Genomic DNA, 16,606 nt, shown 5'->3' with positions numbered 1-16,606 from the left:
GGAAAAGCCGTGCGAGAGAGCCGGTTGACTGGTTCGTTGGGAGGGGTGGAACTTGGAAGGGGAATGGAGCCGGCGGCGACGATGGTGTTCGTGTACGGCACCCTAAAGCGGGGATTCCCGAACCACCCGCGCCTCGCCGCCTTCGGCAGCCCGTTCGCCGGCACCGCTTCCACTGCCGCCCCAGTCTCCCTCGTTATTGGACCCTACTCAGTCCCCTTCCTCCTCCCGAGCCCCACTCCGTCCTCCGGCCGTCTGGTCTCCGGCGAGCTCTACTCCGCATCCCCCAGCGCCCTCGCGGACCTCGATGCGTTCGAGGTACCTTTATTCCCTCTCGGCCACGCACGGCTCCTTTCCCAATTTCACTAATCTCGACTCGACGTCACGGCAGGGCACCCACCTCGGCGTCTACGAGCGCCGGCGGCTTACCGTAGTGGTCGAAGGGACGAGCAGGGAGGTGGAGGCTGAGGCTTACTTCGCGGACGCGAGCTACGCGGAGGCCCTGTGGCGGCGCTGCGGCGGTGAGGCGGCGGAGATCGGGGGATACACCATGGAGCATGCCGGCAGGTACATCCCGCCCAGTGGCCGCTCTCCCGGCATCTCGGGACTCATGCAGGCCGTTCATGGTTTCATCGCCACCACTCCGCCGGACAACTGAGTTGATGCCATCCCTTCCTTGAACCTTACATGTTGTGTGGTTGGTCTGTGAATGAATTGGACAATTGTGGCTTGATAATCTTGGATCAAATTATCCATTATGCACAGTCGTACAGTTGCTGAATTCTGAGTGCTTCTTTCTGGAGAAGTTGCTGTCGAATAAAGATGCTCGGGGCATCTAGGCATTGAAAATGCTGAGTTTGCTACAGGGACTGTAGGTGGTAATTGTTGTACTACTGCCTTTTGTTAACTCTAGAGCGGTAGTATTCAGAATTTTTTTTTTTGAGAGGATGGTAGTATTCAGATTTTTTTTAGCAGAATAGTAGTAGTATTCAGATTGTGAGAGTCTTTGCTAGAGGTGAGAAGTATGCATTGGGCTCAAGTCGAAAAGGTGTTAGCTCCAATGGGCTAGATCGGCCCATCAACTTCACAAAACCTGCCTTTGGGATTGGGCCGGGCTCCGAGCAGAAACGGAACGGAACGGAGAAAGGAAAGAAGAGGGCGAGGCTAACGGCGATGACTTCAGTCTTCCCAGGAGCACAGCTGTACATGGGAAAGGGGGCGGAGTCGCGGAGAGGGGAGGGGAACGAAACGAATCAGGCGGAAGCAAGCATGGCGTCCTCGCCGCAGCAAGGCCAAGCCCAAGGCGGCGGCGGAGGCTGGACGGCGGAGCAGTTCTGGTCGCTGCTGGACAAGGCGGACCGTCGCTTCGCCCGCGTGCGGGACCTGCCCCTCTTCGGCCGCCACGAGCCCGAGGAGTACGGCAAGGCCTTCCGCATCTACACCCAGCTGTGGCGCATGCAGCAGGAGCACCGCCACCGCCTCCTCGACGCCGGCCTCCGCCGCTGGCAGGTCGGCGAGATCGCCGCCCGCATCGCCCACCTCTACTACTCGCAGTACCAGCGAACCTCCGACACCGCCCTCCTCTCCGAGGCCTTCGTCTTCTACCACGCCGTCCTCGACCGCGCCTACTTCCTCGATGACCATCTCGGGGGCCCCACCAAGCACCTCCGATTCCTCGCCAGGTTCCTCCTCGTCGCGCTTCTCCTCGCTCGCCGCGCGCACACTGTCCCGCGCCTCGCCACCAACATCCGCGCGCTCCTCGATGAGTCCAAGAAGACCCTCCAGGTCCAGGCAATTCTCCTTTTCCTTCGTTTTTCAGTTTCGGTGCAATTGGCTTGGTCTTCATGTTCTGACTCAAGATGAGAAGACGAGATGTTTCAGGAAGCCGAATACAAGGAGTGGAAGCATGTTGTGCAAGAAATCTCGAGGTTTCTAAGGGCGGACTCGTCCTTCATGAACATGAGACCACTCAGGTACAGCTACGCATTTGATCATCCTCCGGATACTCTTCCTACCATCCCACCTACGGTCAAGAAGCGTGGTCTGCTTTTAAGTGATGCCATACTGTGCAGCTACTATCATAACGAGGTAGTGATTCCTCCATTACTTGCAGTAACATGCATCAGTTCTGTTTGATTGTACCAGTGAAACATGATCGATCTATGTGCTTCATTCAGGTCAAATATACAGACCTCACTATAGACACATTTAGAATGCTTCAGTGCCTTGAGTGGGAACCATGTGGTTCCTTTGCGCTAGACAATGGTTACAGTGCCCACGATGAAAGCGGGCAAAATCACCCTAATCTCTTAAAAGATCTGAGAGATGCCGCATTGCCTCCAAACCCGTTGAAAACAGTTCTATACCGCCCATCAGTGACGCATTTCCTAACAGTAAGTTCAATTCTTTCTCATTTGACATCTGAACTCAATATACTACTCCCTCCGACCCTTATTATTTGTCGAAATATTGCATGTATCTAGACACTTTTTAAACATAGATACATCCCTATTTGGGCAAATTTGAGACAAGTAATATGGGTCGGAGGGAGTACTATAATTTATCATATCCATCCTATTTATGTTTAAGTAACATGGGTCGGAGGGAGTATACAATGCTTGTTGTTATTCAATACACTCAATTGGTTTGTCCTAGGAGAAAACTTGTGGAACCATTTCTGGTGCATTCATTTTTACCTTAAGATGAGCGAAGTGCAATCAGTAAATAATGGACAGTCGGCCAGTTTGTGTTTATTGGAATGGTCAGAATGGGCTAGTAGGGGAACTGAAAAAGGTAGAGGATCCTGCAAGATATGATAACAACATAGTCTTTTCCATTGGTCCTTTCTAGATTCCTGTTCCCCCATAACAATTATGAAATATCACTTCTTCTTTTTTTGTGTGGTATACTGGTATTAGTGATTCTGATTCTTTGGGTGCCATGCTATGAATGTCACCCAACAAAGAGAAAAGAGCTGTTAAACAGAACCCCAGAGAACCCTCTGGGGTTCTCTCACTTGCATCGTCCTTTTAAATTCAAATTCTATTTTGTTTTACTTCACGTGAAAATTGAGCTGCAGCATTTACACTATTTTATCATCCTATGTGAAACAATTGCCCCTGTAAAAATGTAAAATTGAAATCCAGGTCCTGGCCACCAAATGTGAGGAGCTCCCATCGAATGGTATGATGTTAATATATCTTTCAGCTGCAGGTTGGTGCCCCGGGCTTGTAGAACTGTAATTTATCAACCATCTTTTGGGAAACACATTTTAGTTAGCATTCAAATATGACGATTTCTTTCAGGTGAGGTGGGATCTTCTGGATTTGGTCCCGACACAAGCGAAAGGGTTGTGAGCAGTTTTAATAAGTTTGACATATCTAATACTAGGCCCATCAATTCAAAAGAAGATAATGAACCATGCCTTTGGTTAGGTTGCCGTGAAAGTGAAGGTAATTTTTCAATGCTGGGTTGATGTGATTATCTTCAGTGTCTCTAATGCAGAATGGAACAATTTTGATGGCATGGGGTTATTTGAAAACGCCTTTACACTGGCTATACTATATTTTTGAATGAAGCAATATTGTTTCTGAAAAATGTTCAACTTCTAGGCTCAAACTGCATATACCCTTGTGATCTGATCCCATTTACAAGGAGACCTCTCTTTTTGGTGATTGACAGCAGCGTCAGCTCTACATTTAAGGCACGTTTATTTTTCCTTTGTTCTGCCATTCATATTTTTCTGGCTAGTGAATGCTGAATATATATATATATTTATAGTGGAGTATCCAAGATTGGTGGATGTTTTTACGGAATATTGTAATGTATTTTAGATAGATCATTGTTGCTTTATTCTATATGTGAACATTTAGTTATTTTTGTCAACACCCTTGTTATTTATCACAGCCTTCTGTGGTTCCTATTTCTTTATTGACAGGGCACTCGCTCGGGTTATGTGCCTTTGCCTTATATACTCTTATTGTGGAACAAAGTTCTTTCTGCAATTTTTGTTCTAAGTTATATCGGTGTATTGGTCCATTCTTATCGTTGTATTTAACAATGGCAGTCAATTCATGGAACTGAAAAGGGGGAGGCAACTGCCATGTTACTTTCTCCGAGCTCCCGATCTTCCTCCGTAGGATTCAGTGGGGACTCTACTCGGCAGAGTGGTAGTCAATTTACTATGTTTCTCACAGCTCCATTGCAAGCATTCTGCTTTGTTATCGGCAATAATGGACTCGATATTGACAGGGTGTGTGTTTAAAAGTTTTGTGAGAAATTATTTTCTTTCTTCCAGGACTAGACTTTGTGTTTTGAGGGTTGACATGATCTTTTTTATTTTATAGGATTTTTATAACAAAGCTGAGGAACTATTATCCTTGTCCCTGAATGAATGGGCCATGACTTTGGTTGCATCAACTTCACTTTTACCTGTTTGGATTGAAGTTTTAGGTGATCCACTCCTGAGACGGCTGCTTCTCAGGTCACCTGGCTAACTATCTTGTCAATCTCTGATACCGTTCCCTTCTCCAGTTCCAGTCCGGGGAACAACAGATCGATCGAAACCTGAGGAGCTGATTCTTTTGGATTGTTTCTGCAGGTTTATCTTCTGCCGAGCCACACTTTCACTGTTAAAAGCGAGCAACGATAAGGTGGAATGCCTACCAAGCTGCGTCCCTCCTTTGCCCGAGTCAGTTGGGGAAGAAAGCATGCTCTCCCAGTGCTGCGTGATGCGAGTGGCTTCTTTCTTTGGTGCCACCGACCAATTCTCATTTTCTGAGGTGACTACATGGCCTGACATTGAGGACGCCACCAGCAGTGGAGGCGCTGGCAAAGAATTATGAGAAGATACATTGTCATCTCATGGAACCTCTCCCCTCCTTGTAGACAGCTGCTGTTTGCTCTCCGCATTTCTTCCTCCCTTTACATATACATACTGTTTGCTAGTAACAGTTGTTGATTCATGGGTTTTTCTTTTCTTTTTTATGAGATTGTTGTTAATTTGTGAGTTGCCGTGATACAAAAGTAAAGTATAGCGCTACCCACCCTAGCTACTGCCCAGACATGTAATGATACTCACAAATCAACCAATTCATTGGTTTATGAGTTTCACACTAATAAATTAAATTTTCATGAAAGAATAAAACATGAGTATTTCATCATGTAAAAGTGCCACTTTTGCCTCGTGTCAAAAAGTAAAAAAAAGGCCGCAAAGATATGCACTAAATTTTGTTGTACTCCGTAGCAAGCAAAATGGTACAATCTGCTGATGCGATCGGGAATCGGGATGATCAGAATGGAAAAGCCTCCGACACAGGAACAACATTAAATATGCCAAACGCACCACACTGATTAAGCTGTGGCAAGAAGACGTCGCTAAAACCTTTCAGACCCGATGCGATATGGAAACAGCAGGAAGCTTGGATGGCTATGAGACACATCGTAAATGGCCAAGAACAGCTTTGGACGCCGAGAGGAAGATATGGAAAAATCTTTCGAGCGCTGAATGTCCATCAGAAGAGATAGTAAGATGTGGGCTGATACCGTCCAACAGAAGATACTTCGTGTTAGGATGCAGGAAGATGTCTAAACAGACTCCCTACCCGGCGACGCCCGTCAACAAATTTAGGATGGAAATGGAAACCGGGAGTGCATGTCAAGTCTATCTGTTCGTTACGACTGATGAGAGGGAATTACATGCCGTTGTACTCAGATATGCATCCCGAGTCCTGACGATCTGGAGGACGCGGTCATTGGGCTCTCCTGCCCGGAGTTCTCGCCATGGCCGATGGGCCACGAGGGTGATAAAAATGGTCAACGGAGGCATTGCGTGTGACAAACAACAGCTTGGTTGCCAGCGTCATGAAGTGCATCGATGGCTCGGTGCGCTGGTGCTCACACGCTGAACCTCGATCAACAAGCACCTTTTGCTGGAGGTTCTGACAATGGCCTCGAGCAAAACTGGAAACAATATCGGCAGCATTTGCGCTTTTTATACACGGACCACAAACAAACGGTTTCCCCAACTCGTCTCGCTCTCCTGTATTCTCATCGCCGGGACACCCATCCTTCACTCAAAGATTGATGCTCTTTATGAAAAAAGGACAAGTATTTATCTTTACACTGATCGAATCTATATGCTCCTCCTGAGTCCTGAGCCCTGCGTACGATATCTGGGCTTCAGTTTCTTCCACGGAAGGTGGATGCTGCTGAGCTGCTCTTCCCTGTCGAATATCACTTCCTGGATACGTCACAGCGCCACGAAGAAGATATTATAGCTATATGTGAGGTTAATAATTCTACAGTGGAGTAGCACTTCATTAATCTGAACTACTGCTCCTTCGCTCACAAAAGCATTCACCAATTTGTCGAAACAAAGGGAGCAACTTTTCCGATTTCTGTATTCTACAATTCCTCCCGGATGAACACGAACATTGCAATCCCCCAACACAGAGTTTTCGATTTGTACCCAATCTTATTACTACTACTGCTTGTGTTATACAACATCAGGAAACCACACCTGGGGCAAGCCAACCGGGCCACCGGCCCCCGATCCCTACGCGCAGGCGCAGGGGTTGTCGACCACGACGAGATCCTCGCCGTCGCTGCTACGGAACGCGAGGTACCCGGCCGCGAGCCCGAGCACCACGGCGATGAACACCCCGCCGTTGAACGACATGATGGCGAGCATGAGGAGGTACCCTATGCCGGCGTTGACCCCGAACAGCGCCGCCGTGGCCACCCGCGCCGGCCAGCGCCCGCCGGCGAGGGCGGCCGCCGGCGCGAGCAGCGGGGCCCTCGCGGCGTCGGAGCCGGCGGGCGGCGGGAGGGGCTCCGCCTTGGCGCCGGCGAGGAGCTTGACGCGGATCCGGAAGGCCTCGAGGTACTGGTAGAAGGCGGCGGCGAGGAAGAGCGCGAGGAGGGAGAGGAGGTAGCCGGGCCACGCGGACGTGCGCCAGCCGTCGAAGAGGATCGTGGCGGACGTGCCCCAGTAGAAGGTCATGTGCATCATGGTGGCCTGCTGGGGGATGGAGGAGGTTTTGGGATTTCGATGCGGTGGGCGAGCCGCCGGCCGGACTGGAGGGCGCAGAACGGCGGCCGGAAAGGGGAAGGGAAGGAGGAGGAGGATTACCAGCGAAGCGACCGGTGGGATTTTAAAGAGACAGGGGCCTTCATTAAACGTGCTGCGGTTTCGGGCACGGGGCTTGGATTTAATTACGTTGGTGCCATTTTGGTGGAGGTTGGGTTTACCGGCACGCTACGCCATAATCGGCCGGTGCGTCTCATCTTCACGCGTCCCGGCCACAGCCAAGTTAATGCATCTACCCCGATCCCTGGGTATGTGCGGTGTGCACTGGCGGAGCTCGACCAAGATCAAACGAATTTAGAGCTGTACTTGTAATAAAAAATTCTACTTTCTCCATTTAACAAATGATATCTTAATTTTGACTAAATTTGAATACATCTATACACTAAGTCATGTCTAGCAAATTTTGACCATCTTATTCCTTGAAAAAAAAAATCCTCAGATTTTTTTTTCACCATCTTATAAAAAATCTGATAGAAGTTGGACAAAGTTATACCATCTTATAAAGGTGCAAATGAGATCATATGAGTTTGTTAAAATTTAATTCAAACAAGGCTCCATTTTTCTGTCCTCCCAGTAGGTTGATCAATGATGTAAGTTTGAAAAACCAAATAAAGAAGCATATTGTTGTTTAACCAAATTAACGCACCTACGAAACTAGCTAGAGCCATATGTTGACATTTTTATGTCCTCAACACCAAAATAACTCAAAATTATTTTAAAAGATTTAGAGATGACAGTGTTGAGCGGTATTTAAGAAGAAAAAAACGATCTCGTAGTCGGATTCCGCTATCATAGATAAGGGAATACACAAAGTTCACCCCCACATAGTTCTTAACATACTTGCCGTCCGAAGACTAACAAGAACGCACGAGAAATCTATTGAGCGGTATTTTTTTGTCACGGGATATTCTTTTCTACGGATTCAAAGTATTCTTTGTAGAAAATCAATTTATTCTCTATCTTACACATATGTTTTCTAAAAAGTCCCTAAATGATACTATGACAAAAAATATAATCTTGGCATGACATCTTAGAGCATCTCCACTCGTCCCCCCTATATTTCATCCGACGCATGGCCATATGGGAAGGCACCGGCGCAACAATTTGTTTGGAGTGGAACCGGCACCCGGCCGCACCCCCAAACATCGCTCCCCAAATTTAGTTTGTCTCACTGATAGTGGTGACCCGCGCTGCTTTTCAGCTTCAGCCGGCGTCCCTGCTCGCCCACCTGTGAGAAGATAGTGGATTATGGGTGCCAGCTAAATTGATACGTCACTACTTTTTGATTTTGAGAAGCGGACGTGCCTGGAAATGCTCTTAAGTGTTTAGTGTTTAGTGTTTGCTTTGAACAAATGTCTTACGGAGATGCTAACCCGAACTGTAGCGTCGGGCTCCAAGCCCGAGGTGAGTTTCACGTCACGCTATGAAGATGTACTACTAGCAAGCTTCATCCAGATGTTGCAAGTTTGAAGCAAGCCAAGCACATTCATCCATTCAGGGATGGGTCAGAGGAGTATCCTATGATAACATCCTACGCGCTAGTGGCCCACCGTGTGATTGTTTGAAATACCGCGTCACGTTAATCTGGAGCTTTTTTTCAACTGTTTCGAGTTGACTTTTCGTTTTTTGTTAGTCCAGTACTGTACGTATGTCAATTTTGCCAGAGCCCAAAACCGGCTGGCCCAAGGCACGAATCTTGCCTTCCGTCCCGTGCATCGTGAGTCGTGACAACGTGCCAACGGAATCATGGGCGAGTGACAGAAGAGGCCGGCGTTAAGAAAATGGGAAAATCGATTAGAAAAAGCCGACCCATAGTCTTCGATATGGATGAGACTGGTAGAGGCATGGACGCTGCAACCTGCAGACGGACCGTAGGGGCTCCCACGTAATTAGTCCGCAAGGCCCTGCCCAATCAAATAGTGCTGCAGGTAGTACGCCCGCGGCCGGCACACGGAGTACAGATCTGTACTGCAGTTGTACTCCCCGGCAGGCGCGCGCTTGCCGCTACTGGGAAGGCCTTTTCTTGGGTCGACCGGCTGGCTGGAGTGTCCACAAGGCCTTCGTTGTTTATTTCTTTTGAAAAAAAAGTGAAGGGATTGTTTGGTCTTAGCAGAAATTTGTTCTATTAAAAGGTCGGCTAGCTAAACGATGTAAATGTTTACAAGCTGATTACAAAAAAAAAATGAAAGTTGAACCGGTGGACGGTAAAATTTGCTGGACGGTAGACGGTACTGGTATGAGGTAGTTAGTAATAACGTACCAAACTGTAATTCAGGAATTCAAACCTAAATATTTGGACCTGTCATCGTTACTTATACTCCGTGATAAAAACAAATAAATTAGGACCTTTCCATCGCAAGAACCGAAATTCATTGTAACTTCTCTGTATGTTCGATCGATTTTCGTCCAAAGAATGGCAACGACGTAAAGATACTGAAATGACATTGTAGGCCTGTACGTTGTCAACTTGCAAAGCATGGGCCTCAACGGGCTGAATCTGACCGGCCCAATTGCTGGTTTGCCCACCAAGAACTCACAACAACGACCCTATGTTTGCTCAAGAAAAAAACAACGAACCCTATGTTACTGTGAAATTCTCTTGCTTTACCATATGAAATCTCATTTATTATCTTACAGGGGCGAAGTATCTGGTGAAAACCCTAACTCGGTGCAAACTTGTAAACTTCCATCCCTAGCTATATACATACGTGTTTGCTTCTTTTCTTTAGAAAGAAATAAAGATCCGGACTGAACTGGATGATGCAGTGTGCGTGTTTGCTGGAACTGGATGAAAGTTGATTCGTTTACTGGAACTGGATGAAGGCAAGCAATGGTAGATGTTTTCCTGCAACTTCCACATTTTGGATTTATAAATACTTATTGTTTTGCTGTACCCGATCAATGCAAATGTACTGAATTCTTGAATGTGAATGTAAAGGAAATATTTCACTTTTATTGTTTTGGTGTTGCTGTACAAAACTGAAACTGCAAAATCTGTGAACTGGAGCCTAAATTCTAAGCAATATTCAAAAACTGAATTCTTAAACTGGACCCTAATTTCTAAGCAATATTCAAAACTGAAGCTGCATTCAGACTTAGGCTTTCACAGATTTGATTCCAGGCATCTCATCATAAAAATCGTCTCACGAAGATACACAATATTCAGAATTAGTCTTCAGGTCAAGAGATAACAAAACATTCTTGAATCAACTCCCACAATAGCTACACTACTAACATCTGCAAACGGCTCGATCCATAGGAAAATATAGGAAACAAAGGCCATCTAAAATTCATGCAACACATGAGCTCCAGAACCAGATTTCTGAACACACAAGTATTGTGGAGCTTCTACATAACCTACAGTCTGACATGAACAACGGATTAGGCACAGCTGCACAACGATGCCTTCAAGAAGAAAGCGACGTCCGAGGATGCCATCGTCGCCGGCGCCGACCCCGTCAATGCTGCGTTTTCACCCGCATCCACCAAACCAACCGCAGACAGGAGCAACCAACGGCCGAGTCTGACCAGAGGCCTCCGCACCACAGCGAGCGCCGGCAAACCCCGCCGAACGCCACGCGCCAAACCACCGCCGGGCACCGGCCAGGGCGCCGCAACCGCTCCTTGCACCGGATCTGGCCACACCGACCCTGGAAAGGGCAGCATGGCCGTGGCCCGCCAGCCCCTGAACACGCCCGCAGCAGCGCCGCCGGCGGCCCCCTCGCGGCCCACCACGTGGCCTCCTCGCTACAGCGCACCGCCACGCATCGGCGACCTCCTCGCGCCGCTACACCCGTAGGACAGAGCACGCGCACGCCGCCCCGCATAGGCGACCCACGCCCGCGCCGCCCGCAGGGCCGCCACAACAACGCCTCCCCGGATCCGGGGGCCCTCCATAGATCCGGCGCCGCCACCCCGACCTCCATCACGCGCAAGGGCTCAGAGGCCGTGCCCACCTGGCCCCGCCGCCGCGCCATGCCCCCGCGCCTCCCTAACACGTCCACACATGTGGGACCCATGAGAGGAAGAAGAAGACGCCCCGCCGCCACCATCCCTGGACGAGCACGGCTTCGCCGGCACGGGGGAGAGAGGAGAAGAGGGCCCTAAGGGCCGGCGGTGGCTAGGGTTCCCTTGGGGAGGGCGACGCCGGGGGGGGGGGGGGGGGAGGAGAGTCAAATGTCCCAGAGCAGTACGTTGCTCCTTTGTCTCTTGCCTACGATTATTGAGACTATTATTTTCTTTGCCATTGTTAATTGTCATTGCAGATCAAATTGATTTTTCACATTAATTAGTTCATGCCACGTGCATGATGGACTCTTTTCAAAGTCCATTTATCTACAAAGATATTGGTTGTATGCATAAAAATTAAAAGGATTATCTATTTGTCTGAGCTGCTTGATTTTTTTTACAAACCTCAAACATATTTTCATAGCTTTAGAGTATTTTGGAAACCTAGCAATTGTTTTAATGTGGCTTCTCCAAGAAGGTGGGGGTGGTGTGTGGGGGGGGGGGGGGGGGGGGGGGAGCAACTTCTCACAAAAGCCCGTCCTCAAAGCCGAAAAGAAGAAGACCGCACAGCCAAGCTAAAACCCCACTTTATATTTTCTTTGATAACTTTTCATGAGCTTCTTCTCTATCTCTTAATCTCTCTCCACTCCATTTTTCAGTTCTCCCATTTCCTTTTGTGTTTACATGTGCACCACTGAAAGTCATGATCTACAAATTCTTGTGTTTTTAAAATCCCGCATGAATCTCTCTTATTTGACATTCTTTGCTTGCACAATTCCCAAAATGCACGAAAGGAAAAAAATGGGATTAGAGTATAATGCCTAAATATATTGAATATTTTCGAAAGGATATTTTCGTGCACATGGAAAACATAGAAATCTTTCAAGATACTAGGGAAGATACTCTTTGTGATCCTACAAATGAAAGAGCATACATAAGAAGAAGCATTTATGGGGATTAGAATCCTCCAACATCCCAAGAGATCCTTTGAATTGACCAAAGAAGTTCTGAATCCAGCTCTTTCATTTTGTATTCTTACTTTTCTAATTCCCACAATCTAAAGAGATCTCTAGATACCCCCTCCATCCACAAATAAGTGTACATATGAGAATTTCAAGACAAATTATGAAATAAGGTAGAAAATGCCGACCACCATTTCTCTTCTCTTTAATTTATTTACCTCAAATGAGCCAAGTACGTGGACTAACGTGCTTTGAAAAGAGTCGGTCTCTGAACAAAACATGAAAGACAGTTTTCAAACTTTGCACCATTGCGATAGAAACTAAAAGATCGAAACTTCTTTTGATTAGTATATCTGCGGAAGAAATCAGGACAACCACAATAAGAAGATACTACCTAGATCATGTATCTAGATGCATAAATTTTTAAAAATAGATACATTCATTTTTGGATAAATTTGAGACAAGAACCAAAATTATTCCCAAGCAATTACACGGCGGGATCTCGATATTCCCTTTTACTTAGGAGGAACAAGAGGGGCGTAGTCCAAACCCTCATCAGCGAGGAAGGCAGCGGCCTGCTCAAAGTCGAAGGAGGCCGAGGCCGAGCGCGGGGCAGGGCACATGCATTCGGATACTGGAACAGGTGCACCAGATGAGGCGGCGTCGGCGGCGACAGCGACACCGACGAGCTTTGAAAGCGAATCACCACGCTCGGTGACGATGGCGTAATCATGCCCCGCGAAGTCGTTGGGCGATGGAGCGGAGGCCGGGGAGAAGAAGGGGACGGAGGATACGAACGGTAGGCGGCGGGATTTGGCGGCGCGGACGATGGAGGCCTGGATGTGGGGCTCGGTGTTGCAGTGGACGACGGCGCCGCCGCCGAGGGAGGCCATGGCGGACTCGGAGACGGTGTCCATGGGGGAGGCGACGCATGGGATGGAGAGGGACACGCCGCGGGAGAGGTCCACGACGTCCGCGGGGAAGTCGATGAAGCCTGGGTGTAATATGATGTCGTCGTAGGTGTAGGAGACGCCCTGCGAGAAGAGGCGCTCCGCCGAGAAGCCGTCGCCGGCGAGGTCTGCGCTGCTCGGCGCCATTTGTGGTTTTTTAGGATTTTGGCGGCGGCGGCTGGGGTGAGTGGAGATGGGCAGATGGCAGTGGAGATGGACGGTCAGATGGGTCGAGTGTTCGCTTGGGATTTATGGGAACGTGAAGCAACTCACACGCGAGGAGCTAGGATTTACCCCCAAAAAAGAGGAGTTAGGATTTCCCTAAAAAAAAGGAGGAGTTAGGATTTGTTTGTATCATTAGGATTTGTTTGGCCGGTAGCAATTTTGCCCAAGTCGTCTATGGGCCTATGGCATTTGGGTCCTGCCTGTCACTCGCACAGAAGGAGACTCACGGCATCGGCATTGTCAACGTTGACTCTCCATCTAGAGTAAACATTAAAATAAGAGTGAGTAGTTTTTCTAACTACTCCCTTTGATTCATATTAATTGTCTCAAATCTGTCCAAATATAAATGTATCTATGACTAAAAAACGTCTAGATATATGTAATATTTAGAGAGTAACTCTAAACAACTTGTTAGAATTAAATGTGATTATGTATAATGGTTAAAATGTTAACTTTTTGCGGACTATTAATCAATTCTTGGCTAATAGTCTGACTTCTTACGAAGAGTTACTTCTTTTCTCTCTTCTATTTTCTTTCTTTCAAACCAATATTTGAAAATAAGAATTGTCAAGTATCCACTTTTGTGGATGCCATCATATCGCTGCTTTTTGGGCTTTGAGATCAATTATTGAAAATAAAACGTCGCTTCATTATAATTATGGGAATATTGGCCACATGGCATTGTTATTTTCCGGACTTTGCCTAAACACACCACTGGATCGCGTCTTTGCCTAATACCATTACAATTTCGTGATCATTTGCCAAAACACACCGCCTGAACCAAAACGGAAAAGGTTTGACTTTTTTACCTCCGGATGACGTTTTTTTCTTAGCAGGATGGTGGTTTTGAAAGAAAAAAAAATGTCTAATTGAAAATTGACCCTAAAAGGCAGTGCATAGGTGTCGATTTTGGACATTATTTTATTACAAAATTGGTCGGCATTTAGCCTCAAGTCAAACCATTACCTTCACAAAATCAACTAGTGCAGGTATATATTTCAGATTGAACACATGTTTAGGAAAAATTCTGGAGGTACGATAGCAATTTCTTGTGAACGAAGTCAAACTTTTTGTTTTAAGCCAGGCGGTGTGTTGTAGCAAATCATTACGGAATTGTAATGGTACTAGACAAACGTGCAATCCGGCGGTGTGTTTCGGCAAAGACCGAAAAATAATGGTGTCTTGTGGCCAATTTCCCTATATGATTTATGAAATGTCATTGCTAAAATTTCTTGTTGGACTTTGGTTTGGCTAAGCCTTGTTTGTCCACCCTTAATAGAGTAACCAAACAAAAATGTTTGGTATGTGATAGACTCGTCTCACGAAGTGGCGTCTATCATGCTAAATCATTGGGCGATCCTCTCGTTTAGGAATGAGATAGTGGTTTTCTTTTAGCAGCATCATGCACAATAATTTCTTACTGGAAAAAATATGTTTTTACTCTCTTAAATAACTAGATGATCTTACTCTCCTAAATAACTGGGCGATCCTCTCATTCTTGCAAAAACTTTTAGTTAACATACGTGAGTGAAATTGAGTAGCACCGAAAGAGTACCCATATTGATAATATATAATGAAATTGTATGATAGATTTTTCACTTAATGAGAATAGCTTGATGGAAATTAGGATGCATGCATGTGCAAAAAGACTAGTTTCTCACTAATTAGGTTGGTCGGCATTTAGCCTCAAGTCGAACCATAAACGTTCACAAAAGCAACAAGTGCATGCATATATTCAGATTTAACACATGTTTAGGCAAAATTCTGGAGGTAAGATGGCAATTTCTTGTGAAAAGAAGTCAAACTTTCAATTTTAAGCCAGGCGGTGTTTTGTAGCAAGTCACCACGAAATTTGTAATGATACTGGGCAAACGCGCAATCCGTCGGTGTGCTTCAGCAAAGGCCGAAAATAACGGTGTCTTGTGACCAATTTTCCTTATAACTATTTAGAAATCTCATTTCCAAAATTTATTGTTGGACTTTGGTTTGGCTAAGCCTAGTTTGTACACCCCTAATCGAGTAACCAAACAAAAATGTTTGGTATGTGATAGACTCGTCTCACGAAGTGGCTTTTATCATGCTATATCATTGGGCGATCCTCTCGTTTAGGCATGAGATAGTTATTTTCTTTTAGCAGCATCATGCAGAATAATTTCTTACTGGAAATATATGTTTTTACTCACTTAAATAACTAGATGATCTTACTTTCTTAAATAACTTGGTGATCCTCTCATTGTTGCTGAAATTTTTAGTTAACATACGCGAGTGAAATTGAGTGGCAATGAAAAAGTACCGAAATTAATAATATATAATGAAATTGTATGATAATTTTTTCACTTGTGAGATTAGTTTGATGGAAATTAGGATGCATGCATGTGCACAAATACGAGTTTCTCACTAATTAGGTTGGTCGGCATTTAACCTCAAGCCGAACCATAAACATTCACAAAATTAATTAGTGCATGCATATATTTCAGATCGAACACATCTTTAGGAAACATTCTGGAGGTATGATGGCAATTTCTTGTGAAAAAAGTCAATTTTTCTGTTTTTAGCCAGGCGGTGTTTTGCAGCTAATCACCACGGAATTGTAATAGTATTGGGCAAAGGCGCAATCCGGCGGCGTGTTTCGGCAAAGGCTGGAAAATAACGGTGTCTTGTACCCAATTTCTCTTATAATTATTTATTAAATCTCATTGCTAAAATTTCTTGTTGGACTTTGGTTTGGCTAAGGCTAGTTTGTCCACCCTTAATCGAGTAACCAAACAAAAATGTTTGGTATGGGATAGACTCGTCTCATGAAGTGGCGTCTATCATGCTATATCATTGGGCTCCTCTCGTCTAGTCATGAGATAGTGCAGGTTTTCTTTTAGTAGCATCATGCAAAATTATTTCTTACTGGACAAACATGTTTTTATTCTATTAAATAACTAGTAGATGATTTTACTCTCTTAAATAACTGGGCGATCCTCTCATAGTTGCGGAAATTTTTAGTTAACACACATGAGTGAAATTGAGTAGCAACGAAATAGTACCCAATTGATAATATATAATATATTTTTCATTAGCTTGATGGAAATTAGGATGCATGCATGTGAAAATACTAGTTTCTCACTAATTAGATTGGTTGGCATTTAGCCTCAAGTCGACGTTCACAAAATCAATTAGTGCAGGCATATTTCAGATTGTATACATGTTTAGGAAAAATTCTGGAGGTACGATGGCATTTTCTCGTGAAAATAGTCAAACTTTCTATTTTAAACCAGACGGTGTTTTGTAGCAAATCACCACCGAATTGTAATGGTACTTGGCAAAGGCGCAATCCGGCGGTGTGTTTCAGCAAAGGCCGGAAAATAACGGTGTCTTGTGGACAA

The 16,606-nt window shown here is 45.8% G+C and overlaps 4 protein-coding genes across 5 annotated transcripts; 2 read left to right on the top strand and 2 right to left on the bottom strand.

Annotated features, from left to right (window-relative positions):
- Positions 1-32: 32 nt before the first annotated feature.
- LOC100844107 (putative gamma-glutamylcyclotransferase At3g02910) lies at positions 33-778 on the top strand. The gene is made up of 2 exons (XM_003576525.4): positions 33-315; positions 389-778. The coding sequence occupies exons 1-2, from the start codon at positions 64-66 to the stop codon at positions 653-655; spliced, it is 519 nt and encodes a 172-aa protein (XP_003576573.1). The 5' UTR covers positions 33-63; the 3' UTR covers positions 656-778.
- Positions 779-986: 208 nt separating this feature from the next.
- On the top strand, positions 987-5,100 carry LOC100831896 (protein SCAI). Of its 2 annotated transcripts, XM_003578135.4 has the most exons (9): positions 987-1,782; positions 1,879-2,085; positions 2,175-2,390; positions 3,144-3,210; positions 3,303-3,449; positions 3,609-3,700; positions 4,064-4,249; positions 4,344-4,480; positions 4,598-5,100. In XM_003578135.4, exons 1-9 carry the CDS (start codon positions 1,171-1,173, stop codon positions 4,839-4,841), a joined length of 1,908 nt encoding a protein of 635 aa, XP_003578183.1. In that variant the 5' UTR covers positions 987-1,170; the 3' UTR covers positions 4,842-5,100. The 2 variants fall into 2 exon arrangements, with proteins under 2 accessions (XP_003578183.1, XP_010238217.1); XM_010239915.3 differs by lacking the exon at positions 2,175-2,390.
- A 966-nt stretch (positions 5,101-6,066) lies between these two features.
- Positions 6,067-7,144, bottom strand: LOC100831592 (copper transporter 5.1). Its single transcript, XM_003578134.4, has one exon. It carries the CDS (start codon positions 7,007-7,009, stop codon positions 6,554-6,556), a length of 456 nt encoding a protein of 151 aa, XP_003578182.1. The 5' UTR covers positions 7,010-7,144; the 3' UTR covers positions 6,067-6,553.
- Positions 7,145-12,572: 5,428 nt separating this feature from the next.
- On the bottom strand, positions 12,573-13,154 carry LOC104585105 (inosine-5'-monophosphate dehydrogenase-like). The gene has a single exon (XM_010241079.1). It carries the CDS (start codon positions 13,152-13,154, stop codon positions 12,573-12,575), a length of 582 nt encoding a protein of 193 aa, XP_010239381.1.
- Between the last annotated feature and the right edge of the window lie 3,452 nt (positions 13,155-16,606).

The sequence above is a fragment of the Brachypodium distachyon genome, chromosome 4, assembly GCF_000005505.3.
Source record: "Brachypodium distachyon strain Bd21 chromosome 4, Brachypodium_distachyon_v3.0, whole genome shotgun sequence".
NCBI classification, from domain to species: Eukaryota; Viridiplantae; Streptophyta; class Magnoliopsida; order Poales; family Poaceae; genus Brachypodium; species Brachypodium distachyon.
Note: the sequence above shows the minus strand (reverse complement) of the source record. Positions and strands in the feature narration are given on the sequence as shown.

Coding starts and splice junctions, on each gene's coding strand:
- LOC100844107 (XM_003576525.4), top strand. CDS start 64: ATGGAGCCGGCGGCGACGATGGTGTTCGTGTACGGCACCCTAAAGCGG. Junction 316..388: donor CGGACCTCGATGCGTTCGAG/GTACCTTTATTC, acceptor ACGTCACGGCAG/GGCACCCACCTCGGCGTCTA.
- LOC100831896 (XM_003578135.4), top strand. CDS start 1,171: ATGACTTCAGTCTTCCCAGGAGCACAGCTGTACATGGGAAAGGGGGCG. Junction 3,211..3,302: donor AATATATCTTTCAGCTGCAG/GTTGGTGCCCCG, acceptor GATTTCTTTCAG/GTGAGGTGGGATCTTCTGGA. Junction 4,250..4,343: donor ATGGACTCGATATTGACAGG/GTGTGTGTTTAA, acceptor TTTATTTTATAG/GATTTTTATAACAAAGCTGA.
- LOC100831592 (XM_003578134.4), bottom strand. CDS start 7,009: ATGATGCACATGACCTTCTACTGGGGCACGTCCGCCACGATCCTCTTC.
- LOC104585105 (XM_010241079.1), bottom strand. CDS start 13,154: ATGGCGCCGAGCAGCGCAGACCTCGCCGGCGACGGCTTCTCGGCGGAG.